At 41.3% G+C, this 15,754-nt stretch overlaps 1 protein-coding gene across 1 annotated transcript in view; it reads right to left on the bottom strand.

The window, feature by feature from the left end:
• The window catches only part of LOC122801255 (serine-rich adhesin for platelets-like), a 1,296,546-nt gene that overhangs the window by 162,986 nt on the left and 1,117,806 nt on the right, over positions 1–15,754 (bottom strand). Inside the window, exon 13 of the mRNA XM_044070807.1 lies at positions 4,857–5,024. Coding sequence (XP_043926742.1) covers positions 4,857–5,024 — 168 coding nt within the window. The remainder of the gene's footprint in view (positions 1–4,856; positions 5,025–15,754) is intronic.

Below are 15,754 nucleotides of genomic sequence, written 5' to 3' on the forward strand. Positions count from 1 at the left end.
AAACCAAAGGAACATCCACAGAAAGTGGATCTAGGTTTTGAGAAAGACATCAAACCGAAAATTTCTTCCATATGGACAAGTAGGATTTCTTAGTACTTGGTTTCCTGGTCTCCTGCAGGACCCTAAGCACATCCTCAGAAAAAAAGTGTTTATGTGGAATCAAAATCCTATCACCCTCACTGTCAGTTGAGGAGTGGACAGGTGGGGATGGATGAGAGACCACTTGTCTTGTTTGAGTAAGTCCACCCTGTGAAGTCAATTGTGATGACTGTCCTTGGCAAATGCAGAAAAAGAGGGAACCAGTGCTGCCTCAGCCAAAAGGGAGTCACCAACTGGATTTTGGGATCATTCTGTTGAATTTTGAAAAGGACTTTTGGAATGAGGGCAAGGGGAGGTAAAGCAAAAAAAAATCCCCTGCTAAGAAAAAGGGCTTCCTCCTTCCAAACCAGAGTAACTCGAACCCTGGCAAAATAGTGGAAGCTGTCTGTTCAGAGAGGAAGCAAATAGATGTATTTGAGGAGTACCCCACTGGTGGGCAATGTCCAGAAACACATCCCTGTGAAGTACCCATTCGCAGGATTGAGTCAAGGACCTGTCAGAGTGTCTGCCACAATAATTTGACCTAAGGGAATGAAAACTGCTTTAAAGAGTCATTTGATACTGGACAGCAAGATCCCACACCAGGAGTGGCAGCCAGCAAAGAAAGGTCCTGGGGAGAAAAGAGGATCAAAAGCCTGAAACAACAGCAGAAGAGCTCTTATCTCTTTGACACTGATGTGCTTATTTAGTTGAAGAGGTGACCAAACCCCCTGTACCTTTAGGGAGCCAAAAGCTGCTCCCCATCCACACAAGGGAGGCAAAAATGGGAGCCCTGGATTTAAAGACAACTACTGAATTCACCAGTGAAGTTTCTTCCTGTGACAAGATAGAAAAGAACTACAAATTCTAGGGGATGTGCACATTGAAGACAAATTGACTTCAATAATCACTGAAATATACTCATGTGGAGTTTGGCCACAAGAAGCATAAGAATGGCAGATGCCATGAATCCCACAGCTCTAAGCAAGTCCCTGGCTGTGATGGAGGCCACAGGAAGAAGAGTTCGAAAGAAGGAAATGAGAGTTAAGGCTTATGAGGATGCAGGGATATCAGCATAGGCACAATCTGAATCCTGCAACCTAGAAAAACATGATCCTGAGAAGGAGTCAGAAAATACTTTTTGAAGTTTATTGTGAACTCCAGGCTCTGATGAAGGGAAAGAGCAAAATGAAGATTTTGCAACAGGATCTCTGGAGAGGATGCCTGAAATAGCAATTCATCCAAGAAGGGAAATACTTGGATTCCCTAAAGCCTGCAAAAATCACTAACAGCAACGAGGCATTTGGTGAATACCCTTGGGGCAGTAGAAAGGCCAAAGGGCAATGCACAGAACTAAAAATGCCAGGAAGCAACAGACAAACACAATAACTTCCTGAAAAGGGGATGGACTGGAATATGAAGGTAAGCATACTTGAGTTCCAGAGATACCATATAAAACTGAGGAAGCAAAAGGGAAAGCAAAGTCTGAAGGGACAACATTCGAAAAGTGGGCGCCTTCAAAAAAGTGTTTAGATGAACGAGGTCTAGAACTGATTTCTAAGTGCCCTCTTTTCTGGGTACTAGAAATATCCTGGAGTAAAACCCCCTCCACCTTTGGGACACAGGCACCTCTTGAATAGCACCTTGAGTTAAAAGGTCCTGAAGCACCTCTGGGAAAAAGGAGAGTTGTTCCAGAGGAGGCTGAGGAACACCCAAAAAAGGGGGGACATTTTTCCACACTGTGAAGTACCCCTGGTGAATAATGGAAAGAACCCAGGACTCCTGAGGAATCTGTAGCCAAACTGGAAGAGAGAGACAAAGATGAAGAGGAAAGTGGCTGGGAAGAACAGGACAGTCAGACAGCACCTGGTTTATCTGGAAAAGGAGACATCTGAGTCCCTAAAGTCTGAGTAGCCTTAGCAGAAGGAGCCTGCTTGTCAACCTTTTTGCCCTTAGGAGTAGGCGAGATTGCTTGTGAACAAAGGCTGGCTTATTTTGGTAGTTTCTCTGAAATTTAGGAACAGGAGAAACAAACATGTTTCAGTTCCTGTAAAGCCTTCCCCTTATCCTGAAGGGACTTAAACAATTCATCATCAGCTTCTCCAAACAAGTGTTTATTATTAAGAGGGGCATCCATCAACTTAGCCTTAGTACTGTCAGGCAATGGTTGAAGCCAAAGCTAAGAATACCTCCTCATCACTGACCCAAAAGCAGCAGCCCTTGAAGAAGCATCTGCTGCATCATAACTACACTTGATGGAATGGCAAACCACCTGTTAGGAAGTTATTAACAGGAAAAGAGCAGATGTTTTACCCTCAGAGTCTGGAAGATCAGAAATAAACTGACAAGCCTGAGATAGGAGAGCCAACATACACCTGGATATATGGATCTGCTAATTAGCCCTAAAAGACAAGATAGCAGAGGTGAAAATCTTCTTACCTAGCCTAACCATGGTTCTGCTGTCTTTATCAGAAGGCAGTAACTTGGGCAAAGGAAGCAATTGAAAGGGTTTGTCAGAGGCTACAGACAACTCTGATGGGTCAGCAGCAGGACACTGTACAAATAAATTACAGTCCTCAGGCACCCTATAAAACCTATCAGGTTTCTTGGGAGCAGGGGGCTGAGAATCAGGAGCATTAGAGGCACTGGAAAACATACTCAACAAAGCAGCCAAAAAAAAGGGAACAGCATGAAGGTTTAGGAGACTCTGAGACCTGAGAACAATCCCATTTAAAAAACCTCCATCATCCTGGAGATTGTGTTCCCCAAAAGAAATCTTTTCAAAGGTAGTATCAGGACTGGTAGATTCCTCTTCTCCTGACCCATAGACCAAAGGAGAAGGAATTTGAGAAGAGCAAGCAAGGAATTCCTCATCAGAACCCAACTCCTCAGAGGAATCCTGTTCTGTGGGTCTTTTAAGTGGAGCAGAGTACCCAGAGGGAGCTGGAACAGAAACACCCTTAGGATGTGTCAATGACATCAAAGCATTAAACAAACCCTGAGTGAAGGCCTTTCACTTACTCCATGGATCCTTAGGGGCAGGAGAGACGTTTAGTTTTTAGTTTTTTCTTTAATGGGATGTCTGCCTTATAAAACTTGGAAGGGTCTGACCCAGCATGGCATGCAATAGTAGTAGTAGGAGCTTCTCTGACTAAAATCTAAGGAATATCCCCTAGGCCCCTAGGAAATTATCAAACATGGTTCCCCCCTGAACCTCCAAAACAGATGTCTGCAAAGCCTCCTAGACATACTTAAAGGCAGATCCACGCTGGCCTCCAACCTGGTCATGGCAAAAGAATCAGACAACAAAGCTGGCGAACCTCGGGGCATTAACTCACCTCAGGAGAAAATTCTGGTGGAGGCTGGACAATGGCAGATTCTGGCCTAGGTTTCTTCCCTGATGGCTGTCCCTCAGGATAGGAAGTTCCCTCCATAGTATCTTCCATGACAGGTTTAAATCGCTGATTCTCAAGCTACAGAGCCAAAGAAGAAAGTCTACTATCCAAGGTTTTAGGTACAAAAACCTGACAGATAAAACAGGACATATGGTCATATGAGGCGCCAAAGCAAAACAAACACTGTTCTTGGTGATCTGTATGGAGAATTTGTCTCCCACACTGGCATTTACCCTTTTTGGATGCCACAAAACCCCACAAGCAGCAAAAAGACAACTAAAAAAGAAACCCCAATGGGGCACTTATCTGCAATGGCCCAGAAACAAGCAACAGAATGTAGGTGGTCAGACTAACGATCAAGAGATGGTGTTTGGACTGGTGGCAAAATTCTAAGGATGGTATGCCTGGATGTCACCTTTATGCCATATACTACATGAGGAGCATATGTGTGACATACAGCATACATTAAAGCAACCTAAGGCTTTGGTATATACTGGCCGGACGTCGTACTGCCCTAGGCAAGGAAACCCTAACATAATGAGTACTGCAACAGTGATATGAAAGGACATAAGTGATGTATAATGCTTGAAACTAAAAATATGTAAATATGGTTTGTTTTTATTTATATAAATGTATGATTGCCTGTGTCATAAGTGATAATTTAATAAAGATGTTTCTTGTTTACAAAAAAGAAAAAAAGTTACAACCCTGAGGGGATTTATACCAAGAACCTTTCATTAACATTTTAAAGAGTACTACACTTACAAGCTGAGAACTTCCCTTGACTGTCATTCTACCAAGCACTTCAGTTACAAACTGAGCACTTCACTTACTAGTTCTGCCCTAATTTCAATCTTCTCTTCCAAGAGAAAGTTCTCAAACTTTTGATGGATGATGGCAACTGATGCTAAGGCTGCAAAGGTAGTTAAGGACACCATGAGGACAGAGTTAGAGCCAGTAAATGACTATGACTAGTCTGCTCTTGCAGATGACATGGACAACCTGCAGGGATGAGAAGCTTACGCCTTTTGTTTTGCCAGAGAACACTGGCATTTTCTTGAGATTACTATGAGGAAGAGATCCATAAACTGCAAAGAGAAAGACTTATTACAGGTACTAAGCACAGCCCTTAACTCAGACAGCAGAGAACACTAGTGGAAGATGTAACAAAGAGGATACCATTCACATGCATGTTAGCAAATGGTGAAATGTAACTAGAAATAAGGATCCGCTTCAATAGCTCACTCAAACAACAGTAGGTATTTTCTGCAAATATATCAGAGCTGTAACTAATATAACAACATTATTATTATATTTACTTAAAGATACGCCTCTAGATTTATTCAGTAGTAAGTTAAGGCACCTGTTGCATTTTTCTCTTACCGTTGCATTGCAGTGACTGAATGATGCTACTTTAACAGAGGAGTTTAGGACACCAGCTGCAAAGTGGACTCTGGGAGCTGTACTCTCTGACTGAGTTTCAGTGTCTAAAGGGTCACTGAAATTAACTCTCTTTCGGCATTTAATATCTGAAGAGGTCTTTCCAGTTATCTGTACAAACACAACAGTTGTTAAAAGTTGTCATTCTACTGCACCTTTCCTCATACATTATTCAAATTTGGCAAAAAGTACTTCATGCAGCAAAGTCCTTCTGTGCTTTACAGACACAAATGCAATATTGCACATAATTGTAATACGTTTACCATGGTTCTGTATTCATTTAATATTCATTTAAAATTCAAAAGATGTTATTTATTCACCCAAACCACAATTATAGGACGAAACACTTCAACATTTTTTTTTTAAATAGAGTACGAACTGCCATATACAACTGTCCTTCTTTGGGGTGTCCCAGGGACCAGTCTGGGTAAATGAATTAAACAGAGTATTCAGGTGAGAAATAAACTCAGGTCCAGATCTTATAGCCTTAATCATTTATGTTAAACAGACAATTCCAAAATAAATGATTGAAAAAGACATCTGCATGAAGCTCCTCACACCATCCTGGGAAAAAACATCACCTCTACATCACTGCAAGACATAAGGCTTTGCAGAAACAAAATGAATCTGTGGCAGTTTTGATGGGATGAAGTAGTATTGCAGAGGTAGGCACCATAACCCCACAGCAGAATACACTAATTTATAGAAGATTTCAGCAGAATCTGCTGCAGTATTTGCTACTTTCACACTGTGGAAAACCACAATATAAATAATTTTCTGTACCTGGAATCAAAAGTATGGATTTATTTAAGTGAAAATGTAATTTGAAAAATAGCTTCTCTTTTTTGTATAATGCTAAAGGTACTGTAAATGAATATAATAAAACATGCTACATCAAATCAAAGATAAAAATTTACTGAAATCCTTGGTCAAAAATTAAAATTTGCAGGATTTAATCAGCACATTATTTTAAACTTTCACAGGCTTTCCAGCCACTTCCCTTTACTCAAAATTTGCAGCTGCTTCGAACCACTTTCCAGATCTCTGAAATACTCCAACAGTTGGGGTTACTAAACTATTATGCCCAAACTGAGAAAGCACTTTTACACTCGGGAGAAGAAGGGTTTATTATATAGATGACGGTGCCAATGCAGAAAGTGCAGTTGTGTAAAATCTTACCATAATGGTTGATGTCCTTCTCTTCACTGTTGCAGTATTCATTACATTAGGGATCCCCTTCCAAGGGCGGCCTGATGTTCAGCCAGTATACCAAAGCCATTAGGGTGCTTTAAGATGTGCCGTACGTCACACATAAGCTCCTTGCGTAGCACAGGGCAGACAGATGACGTCCGGATGTACCATCCTCAGAACTGGAGCCCCACTAGGAATGTCAGTACAAGGAAAAGAAAAGGAAATTAGTACATCCAAAAGAGAAATGGACCAAGGGGTGGAGAGAGTGAATACTGCAACAGTGAAGAGAAGGACATTTACCATTATGGTAAGATTTTACACAAATATAGTTTGGCCTTTTTTTCACTGTTGCAGAATTCATTACTTTAGGCAGAGTGCCAAAGCTGAGAAAGAAACTTGGGAGGAGGAAGGATCAGGAGAGCCTTCTAGGAAGCCATAAAGGATGGCCCTAGCAAAAACAGCACTAGCTCCAGAGATTCCATCCAACTTGTAGTGTTTGGTAAACATATGCAGATAAGTCCAGGTAGCTGCCTCAAGAATAAAAATATTATCCAAACCCTTGAAAAAAGCACCAGAAGAAGCCACAGTCTTAGTAGAATGAGCTTAACAATACAAGGAAGGCTCTTACCATGAAAGGAATGAGAAAAAGAAATAGCTTTTGAAATCCAACAAGAAATAGTTTGCTTGGATACAGCTAATCCCAAGGACCTGGGATGAAAGGAAACAAAGAGCTGATCAGATTTCCTAATAGTCTTAGTCTTATCTAAATAAAATCTTGGCTATCTGTGCACATCCAACGTGTGCAACACCTTCTCACTGGCAGACTGCAGAGGAGGGAAAAAGTGGGCAAATTAATAGACTGATTAAGGGACAACTCATTAACCAACTTGGGCATAAAAGAAGGATTTGTACGTAAGGACACCCTGTTCTTATGAAACACCAAAAAAGGTGTACCATCCATAAGGGCTTAAAGCTCAGACACTCGTCTGGACAAAGTAAGAGCTAACAAAAGAACAGACTTCCAGGAGCAATGTTGCAAAGGAACTGAAGCTGCGACTCAAAAGGAGCTCGAGTCAATTTTTCCAATACAAAATTAAGATCCTAGGGAAGAAGAACAGGCTTCTTGGCAGGCCTAATATGAAGAATGCCTTTTAGGAATTGTTTAGCCTCAAATCTAGAAGCTAAAGGAGGAGATAAAGGCAGACAAGCAGAGACAGCTGATAAATGGGCCTTAACAGAAGAATAAGCCTACTCAGCATTGAGCAATTCACATAGATAAGACAAAACCAAAGGAACATCCACAGAAAGTGGGTCCAGGTTTCGAAAAAGACAGCAAACTGAAAATCTCTTCCATATGGACAAGTAGAAATTTCTAGTAATAGGTTTCCTGGCCTCTTGCAGGACCCTAAGCACATCCTCAGAAAAAAGGTGTCTATGTGAAATCAAAATCCTATCACCCACAGTGTCAGTTGAAGAGTGGACAGGTGGGGATGGATGACAGATCCCTTGTCTTGTTTGAATAGGTCCAACCTGTGAGGTAACTTGTGATTGTCCTTGGCAAAATGCAGAAGAGGGAACCAGTGCTCTCAGCCAAAAGGGAGTCACCAACAAGATTTTGGGAGCATCCTGCTGAATTTTGAACAGGATGTTTGGAATGAGGGATAGCATAAAGAAACATCCCTTCCAAGAAAAAGATAGGGTATCCACCTTCTAAACCAGAGGACCTGGGACTCTGGCACAACATAGAGGTTGTCATCTGTTCAGAAAGAAGGCAAATAGATCTATTTGAGCAGTACCCCACTGGTGTACAATGTCCAGAAACACATCCCTTGAAGCATCCATTCAAGTGATTGAGTTAAGGACCTGCTCAGAGTGCCTGCCACAATGTTTTAACATGAGGGAATGTAAACTGTGTGAAGAGTCACTTGATAATGCACAGCAAGATCCCACACCAGGAGGGCCAGCTGGCAAAGATGATAAGATCTTGTCCCCCCTGTTTGTTTACATACCACATCAATATGATATTGTCTGCAAATACTTTGAGGTGTCCTTAGCAGAAAAGAGGATGAAAAGCCTGAAGCACTAGCAAAAGAGCTCTCATCTCTTTGACATTGATGTGCTCTTGCTGTTGAAGAGGTGACCAAACCCCTGCACCTTTAAGAAGCCAAAATCTTCTCCCCATCCCACATCTGAAGCATCTATGAATGGCTCCTGAGAGGGAAGAGGGGGATGAAAAGGGAGCCCTGGATTAAGAGACAACTGCTAGATCCACCAGTAAAGTTCCTTCTTAAGACAAGGCAGAAGAGGAACTACAAATTCTAAGGGACATGTATGTTGAAGCCAAACTGACTTCAGAAACCATTTAAACTTTCTCATGTGGAATTTGGCCAGTGCGTGCATAGGGGTGGTAGATGCCATGAATCCCAGAGCTCTCAGAAACTCCCTGGCTGTAATAGAGACCAAAGAAAGAAGAGTGAAAGAAGGAAATGAGTGTCAAGACCTTGGGAGGAGACAGGGATGGCAGCATAGGTACCATCCGAATCCTTCACCCAGAACATGGTCCTGAGAAGGAGTCCAAAAATAATCTTTGAACTTTATTTTGAACCCCATGCTTTGCAGAAGGGAAATGTCAAAACTAAGACTTTGCAACAGGCTCTCCAGTGAGGATGACTGAAACAGGAGGCTGTCCAAGTAAGGAAAGACTTGGATCCCATGAATCCTGCAAAAAGCAATCACAGGAGCAAGGCATTTGGTGAATACCCTTGGGGCAGTAGGAAAGGTCAAAGGGCAAAGCAGAGAAATGAAAATGCAGAAAGCAACAGAGAAAATTGGATGGATCAGAATATGGAGAATGCATCATTGAGATCCAGACACACCATATAAGCCTAAGGAAGCAAAACATGGAACAAAGTCTGAAAGGACAATGTTCGAAAGGACAGCAAATTCACAAGAGTGTTTAGATGAGACAAGTCTAGTATTGGTCTCCAAGTATCCTCTTTCCTGGGTACTAAAAATATCCTGGAGTAAACCCCTCCCTTTGGGACACTGGCCTCTCTTGAATAATACCCTGAATCAAAAGGTCCCAAAGCACCTCTGGAAAGAAGGAGAGTTGTTCATGGGGGGGGGGGGGGGTTGAGGGACACTCATAAAAGGGGGAAGGGATTTCCAAACCATGAAATAACCAGATGAATAATGGACAGAACTGAGGAATCCTGAGGAATCTGTAGCCAAACAGGGAGAGAAGGAGAAGTGAAGAGAAAGAGGAAAGTTGCTGGGAAGAACAGGACAGTCAGATAAGCACCTGGTTTAGCTGGAAAATGAGACTTCTGAGTCCCTAACATCTGAGTAGCTTTAGCAGAAGGAGCCCACTTGCCACCTTTTTTGCCCTTAGGAGGAGGGATATTGACTGTGAACAAAGGCTGCATTATTGGGGTAGTTTCTCTAAAATTTAGGCACAGGAGAAAGAAATACATGTTTAAGTTCCTGTAAAGCCTTGACCTTATCCTGAAGGGACTTAAACATATCAGCAGCAGCTTTGCCAAACAAGTGTTTATTATCAGCAGGGGCATCCATCAGATTAGCCTTAATATCATCTGGCAAAGGTTGAAACTGAAGCCAAGAATATCTCCTCATGACTGACCCAAAAGCAGCAGCCCTAGAGGAAGCATCTTCTGCATCATAACTACACTTGATGGAATGATGAGCCATCTGGGAGGAAGTCCCTAACGGGGAAAGAGCAGAACTTTTACTTTCAGAGTCTGGAAGATCCAAAGGAACCAGAGACACCTGGGAAAGGACAGCTAACAAGTATCTGGGTAGCAGATACACAAACCTTCTTGCCTAGCCTTTCCATGGTCCTTCTATCTTTATCAGAGGGCAGTAACTTGGAAGAAGGAAGCAATTGAGAGGGCTTGTCAGAGGCTACAAACACCACTGAGGGGTAAGCAGCAGGACACTTGTATAGAAATGTAGTCCTCAAACACCCTATAGAGTCGAACAGGAGAGTCTAGAGGCTTAGAAGCATTGGAAAATGCATCCAACAAGGCAGCCAAAACAGGAGAAACAGCAAAAGGTTTAGGAGAATCCATCTGCAACAACTCACTGTATCTTTTATGTACCTCAGAGACCGAAGTACAATCCCATTTAAAGAACTCCATTATCCTGGAGATAGTGTCCCCAAAAGAAATCTCTTCAAAGGGAGTGTCAGGACTGATAGATTCCTCTTCCTCTAACCCATAGTCCAATGGAGAAGGAATATGAGAAGAGTAAGCAAGGGAATGGATCCCTCATCCAAATCCAGCTCCTCCTCAGAGGAATCCTCTTCCTTAGGTCTTTTTAGGGGCATAGAGGACAAAGGGGGAGCTAGAACAGAAACTCCCTAAGCACTAAACAAACCCTGACTGAAGGCCTGCCATTCATTCTGTGGATCCTTAGGTGCAGGAGAAATTTGTTTAGTCTTTTGCTTTATCTTCAATGGGACATCTGCCTTATAAAATTTGGATGGTTCTGACACAGGACAGCATTCAATAATGGTAGTAGGGACTTCTCTGACTAATATCTGAGAAACACCCCTAGACCCCTCAGAAATAATCAGCAGTGTTTCCTCCTGACCTTCTGAAAAAGACATCTGCAAAGCCTCCTCGGATGTGTGTAAAGTTGGATCCCTGTTGACTTCCAACTCGGTCATGGCAAAGGAATCCAGTGACAAAGCTGGGCAAACTTACAGGCATTCACTCACTTTAGGAAAGACACCCAGCAGTGGCTGAACAACAGAAGATTCCAGCCTAGGCTTCTTGGCCTTCTTCACTGATGTCTGTCACTGGGAGCAGGAAGTACCCTCCATCGTGACTTTTCCAAGAAGCTTAAGATGCTGATTTTCAAGATAAAGCACCAAAGAAGATAGTCTACTCCGAAGGGTTTTAGGTACAAAAGCCTGACAAATGGAACAGGATGTATGGTCATGAGGAGCACCTACGCAAAAGGGGCACTGTTCATAGCAGTCTTTTTGGGGAATCTGTCTCCCACACTGGCATTTACCCTTCTTTGATGACATGAAATACCACAAGCAGCAATAAAAAGAATAAGTAAAAAAAAAAAAGAAACAAAATGGGGCACTTATTTGTAATGGCTTGGTAAACCAGCAATGAAATGGGTGTTCAGAATGATGATCAAGTGATGGCATTTGGACTAGCTGCAATGAAATTCCGAGGACGGTACGTCCGGGTACATCTGGATGTCACATTTATGCTCTATGCTATGCAAGGAGCAAACTTGTGATATATGGCGTACCTTAAAGCAACCTAAAGGCTTTGGTATACTGGCCGGATGTCAGGCTGCCCTTGGCAAGGGATCTGTAATGCAATGAATACTGCAAAAGTGAAACGGAAGGACATATATCATTTCATTAAGTATTCAACTTTTTCATCTGACACAAAGAATTTCATCTCCATCACCATAAGGACAGAGTTCCAAGGTTAACCTCATGGGTGGAGCTATGGCAGTTTCCTCCAAGATCAGGGCTTTACCTTCATCCAACTTTAATCACCCCAAATATAGTATACCCAACTAGCATATACTACTTTTGGCCACAATGATGCTTAAAGTTACCCACATAAGCCACATAGTCCACTGTGCAAAAAATTGTCACCGCATTGGTGTACCCTAAAAAAGACCACTTATTAAGTGGCTAATTGAAATTGCACTTTTATAAAAGGTTAAATTTATATACATATGATTTCCCTAAGTAAAACTTCACGCACACCTAGCCAAAGGTCCCTTAGAGTGTGCCAAGATACACTTTGAATAGGAATAGCTCCAGGAGCAACTATAGAATTTAAGCTAAACCCTTGGTCTCACTAGCTAATCCCTGTGTATAGGAAGTTTATAAAAAAAATATTAACTTAAAAAATAATCCTTGACTAGGAACCTGCAGACTAGTCGCCTCTCCGAATTTCCTTGAGCTGACATACTCACGTGGTCTAAGGTGTATACAGACAAACACAGAGCAGTATATGGCAGGCATCCTATATATTCTTTCTGATGTTTACCCAATAAAAAAATGAATAAAAACCTTCAACCTTAAAATTCTTACTTACAAAGCTTTATCCAAACGTTTTTAGCAGGTACCCACACATATCGTCCCCCATTTCCCCAACTAGCATTTACCATTCTACTTTGAATCTGCTGACCAATTTGCCCCTATAAAGCTAAAAGTTGGGTACACAAGCCACATGGTCCATAGTGTACCTGGCAACAAACACCATGGCAATACATGACATATTATCCCATAAAAATCCGAAAAAACACACCTGTACTCCACCACTACCCTTGAAATGAAAAAAGATGACAGATCTGAAGAAACATAGCCAAAAGCACAGCAAAACTTCCATTTTGAAATAATGGTTATCCAAGATAAAGATATAAATCTGGTCACTTAAGTACTGGTTATAGTACTACAAGAAAGAAAAGAGGCTACACCAAGATTTATTTTTGTTAAATATATGGTTTTAATACTGATGGCGATCGACTACTTTGTACTATAATACATTGTATGTGTAGGTAATTGACTGCTTTACACTGTAATAGAGCGGATGTGTAAATTGAAGGACTAATAGTCACAAAAGGGTTAAGCTTTGTAAGGGCAGCACCTCCCATGGCCAGCCCCTCAATAAGGCATCAATTCTACCCCCTCTCAGGGGAGGCCATGCCCAGGAAGGGATACGCCTAGGGAATGTCCCCATTTCTAAGTCATATAAGCTCACAAAGGATTCTTAGTTAATCATTAGATAATGAGCAGCGTTTATCTGTCTCAGCAATTAATAAAACATGTTTGAAGATACAAATGACCAATAAACTGACAACAAATCTCTTAATTAACCAAAGTCCACACCCTATTCACTACTCCCATTTCTCATTACCCCTCAAATTATTTCACAATGATAACCAAAGTAAAACTCTTACTTCTTCTCCTATCCTACTGTGCTTTTCTAACCCTACTATTCAATGCCACCACCACACAGGCCATCTTAGACGAAGTAACACCATCATCCTGCACACAAACCTTACCATTGCAGGCTAGATTAACTAGTTACTCCAACATCTCACCCACATTATTCATAATCTCTGTCCTAAATACAATCAAAATAAAACTACCACCTACCAACTCCAAACTAAAACTATGTCCTTTACACCTCCCCAAACCCCTCTCAAAAAGCTACCTACCATATATTATTATCCATTTCCTCTTCTTCTTAACACAATGTGGAGACATTCAGCCAAATCCAGGCCCAATCAAGCCTCCAACACACACCCAGGCCCTAAATAATCAACAACTTCCTATAACAACAACAAACACATGCAGTATTTGCAACAAAATTGCTGAGTTTCATGCCTGGCTAGCTACCCACACCGAGATGTTGTAGGAGTAACAGAGACATGGCTAAAACCACACATTGCTGACACTGAAATTCTCCCACCAGGATATAACATCATCCGCTCAGATAGTCTTCAAAAAAAGGTGGGGGCATTGCACTAATTCATCTCAACTCCCTAACAATCTCAGCCTATCCAAAACCAATCCCTCCCTTCGGGAACATTGAAATTTTACTTATGTCACTTCATATTAACAATAAATGTCTGAGCATTGCTGTACTCTACATCCCCCCAGGTCACAACATTCCCCTACTAGAGGACCTCTTATCCTGGATAAATCAAAATATCACACAGGAAACCATTATCCTAGGGGACACCAATATTAACTAGAAAAGCCTAGCCACCAATTCCCCAACCAATAGCATAAATCTGTATACCTTCACACAGCTTATTTCAACCCCATACCCATGGTCTATCCACTCCATCAGAGTCAACTCTGGACTGGATACTAGTATCCCACCCCAGAAATACTCCAGCTCAGGCACCTTACCTAACATACTAAGTAATTACCGCCCAGCTTATACCCATCAAACCCATCCCCAAGCAGTTTAAACACACACCTACAAATTTTACAGGAATCTCTCCCATTTTGACCAGAACATGTTCATTGACATTGTAAACATTCAAAACTGGTCCCCACTAAAAACCCACCCTTTAGACGATGCGGTCAACTACTTTAACAAAATCTTTCTGGAAACTCTAAATATTCTCACCCCTATATAAATCAAAAGAACAAAAGTTAACCATGCCCCTTGGCTAACAAAACAGATCAAACAAAATCTCTTACATAGGGACCGAGCTTGTAAATTATGGCACAAAGGTAAAACAAAATAAAACAAATTTGATTATAAGCAACTTCAAAATAAGGCCAAAAAACTAGTCATACAAAATCAGAAAAACTACATTTCATCTAAGCTATCCACCTAACACAATAACCCTAAAAAGTTCTGGAAATCCGTCTCCACTTTACCTAATCCTGGCACTCTATAGAACCCATCCCCTTCATCTGACAAAAGTTCACAACAAATTGCCCTTGATTTTAACACCCACTTCATCACTACCATTCAAAAGCTAATTAAAGATTCACCAACAAACTTAAACCCCCTAGTCAACAATAATTCTATTCTGCTTAACAATAGCACCCCCCTACACACACTTCTAACACTCAGACACCTCCTTCCTTTACTATTCAGCCTGTACCCTCCTCCCTAATATTCAAACTTCTAACCAAATTAAAACCATGCTCTCTTGCCACTGACAATCTACCCCCCCCTTGAGTACCTACAACTCGCAGCAAAAGCAATCGCTTACCCAGTTAGCACTCTAATAAATCACTCTATCCCAGAGTGTCATGCCCCTTATTTATGGAAAAAATCTATCATCACTCCACTACACAAAGGTGGAAATTTCCACAACCACTCTATCGCCTCATCTCAAAAATTTTAGAAAAATGTGTACAGATCCAGTTTCTTAAATACTTATCAGAAAATAATCTTCTTGCCCCTGCCCAACATGGGTTCCATCCTAATCACAACACTATCACAGCCCTTCTCTCGTTCACTGATACTGTTAAAGCCATAGAAGCCAGTCACCCTACGTCAGTAATTCTATTAGATCAATCTAAGGCCTTCGACTTCTACACTGTATCCCATACTAAACTGTTAAACCAACTGTCAAAACTAGGATGCTCCCCCTCTTCTCGCTCCTGGTTTTCCTTCTACTTAAACTATCGAGAACAATCAGTCAGATGGCACAAAGAACAATCTGATTATTAGGCAAATAATATAGGAGTCCCACAAGGATCCATTCTAGGGCCACTAATCTTTAATACTTTCATCAATGATCTCTACAAAGCTTCTGAACAAGGTAGTCTCATCCAGTAAGCAGACGATTCTTCTATCATATCTGCTTCCAATAATTTCTCAAACCTCTCTACAGCTACACAAAATGCTCTCACAACTACAGAAATCTAGCTAAATAATGCACAGTTGCTGTTAAACCCTCCAAAAACCAAACTATTACTTTTCTCTACAAAACCACCTAATATACATTTTAGAATCTTTTCTCAAGATAAAACTGAAATTGAAATTGTGAACACTGCAAAATTGTTAGGCATAACAATTGACAAACTCTCTTTTGAACCACGCATTCTCTACACAATAAAGAAAACTCACTTCCAGCTAGGGAAACTTTACCGGCATAAACTCTACCTAGACATT

This window comes from Protopterus annectens, chromosome 4.part1, assembly GCF_019279795.1.
Source record: "Protopterus annectens isolate FY-2018-M chromosome 4.part1, PAN1.0, whole genome shotgun sequence".
NCBI classification, from domain to species: domain Eukaryota; kingdom Metazoa; phylum Chordata; order Ceratodontiformes; family Protopteridae; genus Protopterus; species Protopterus annectens.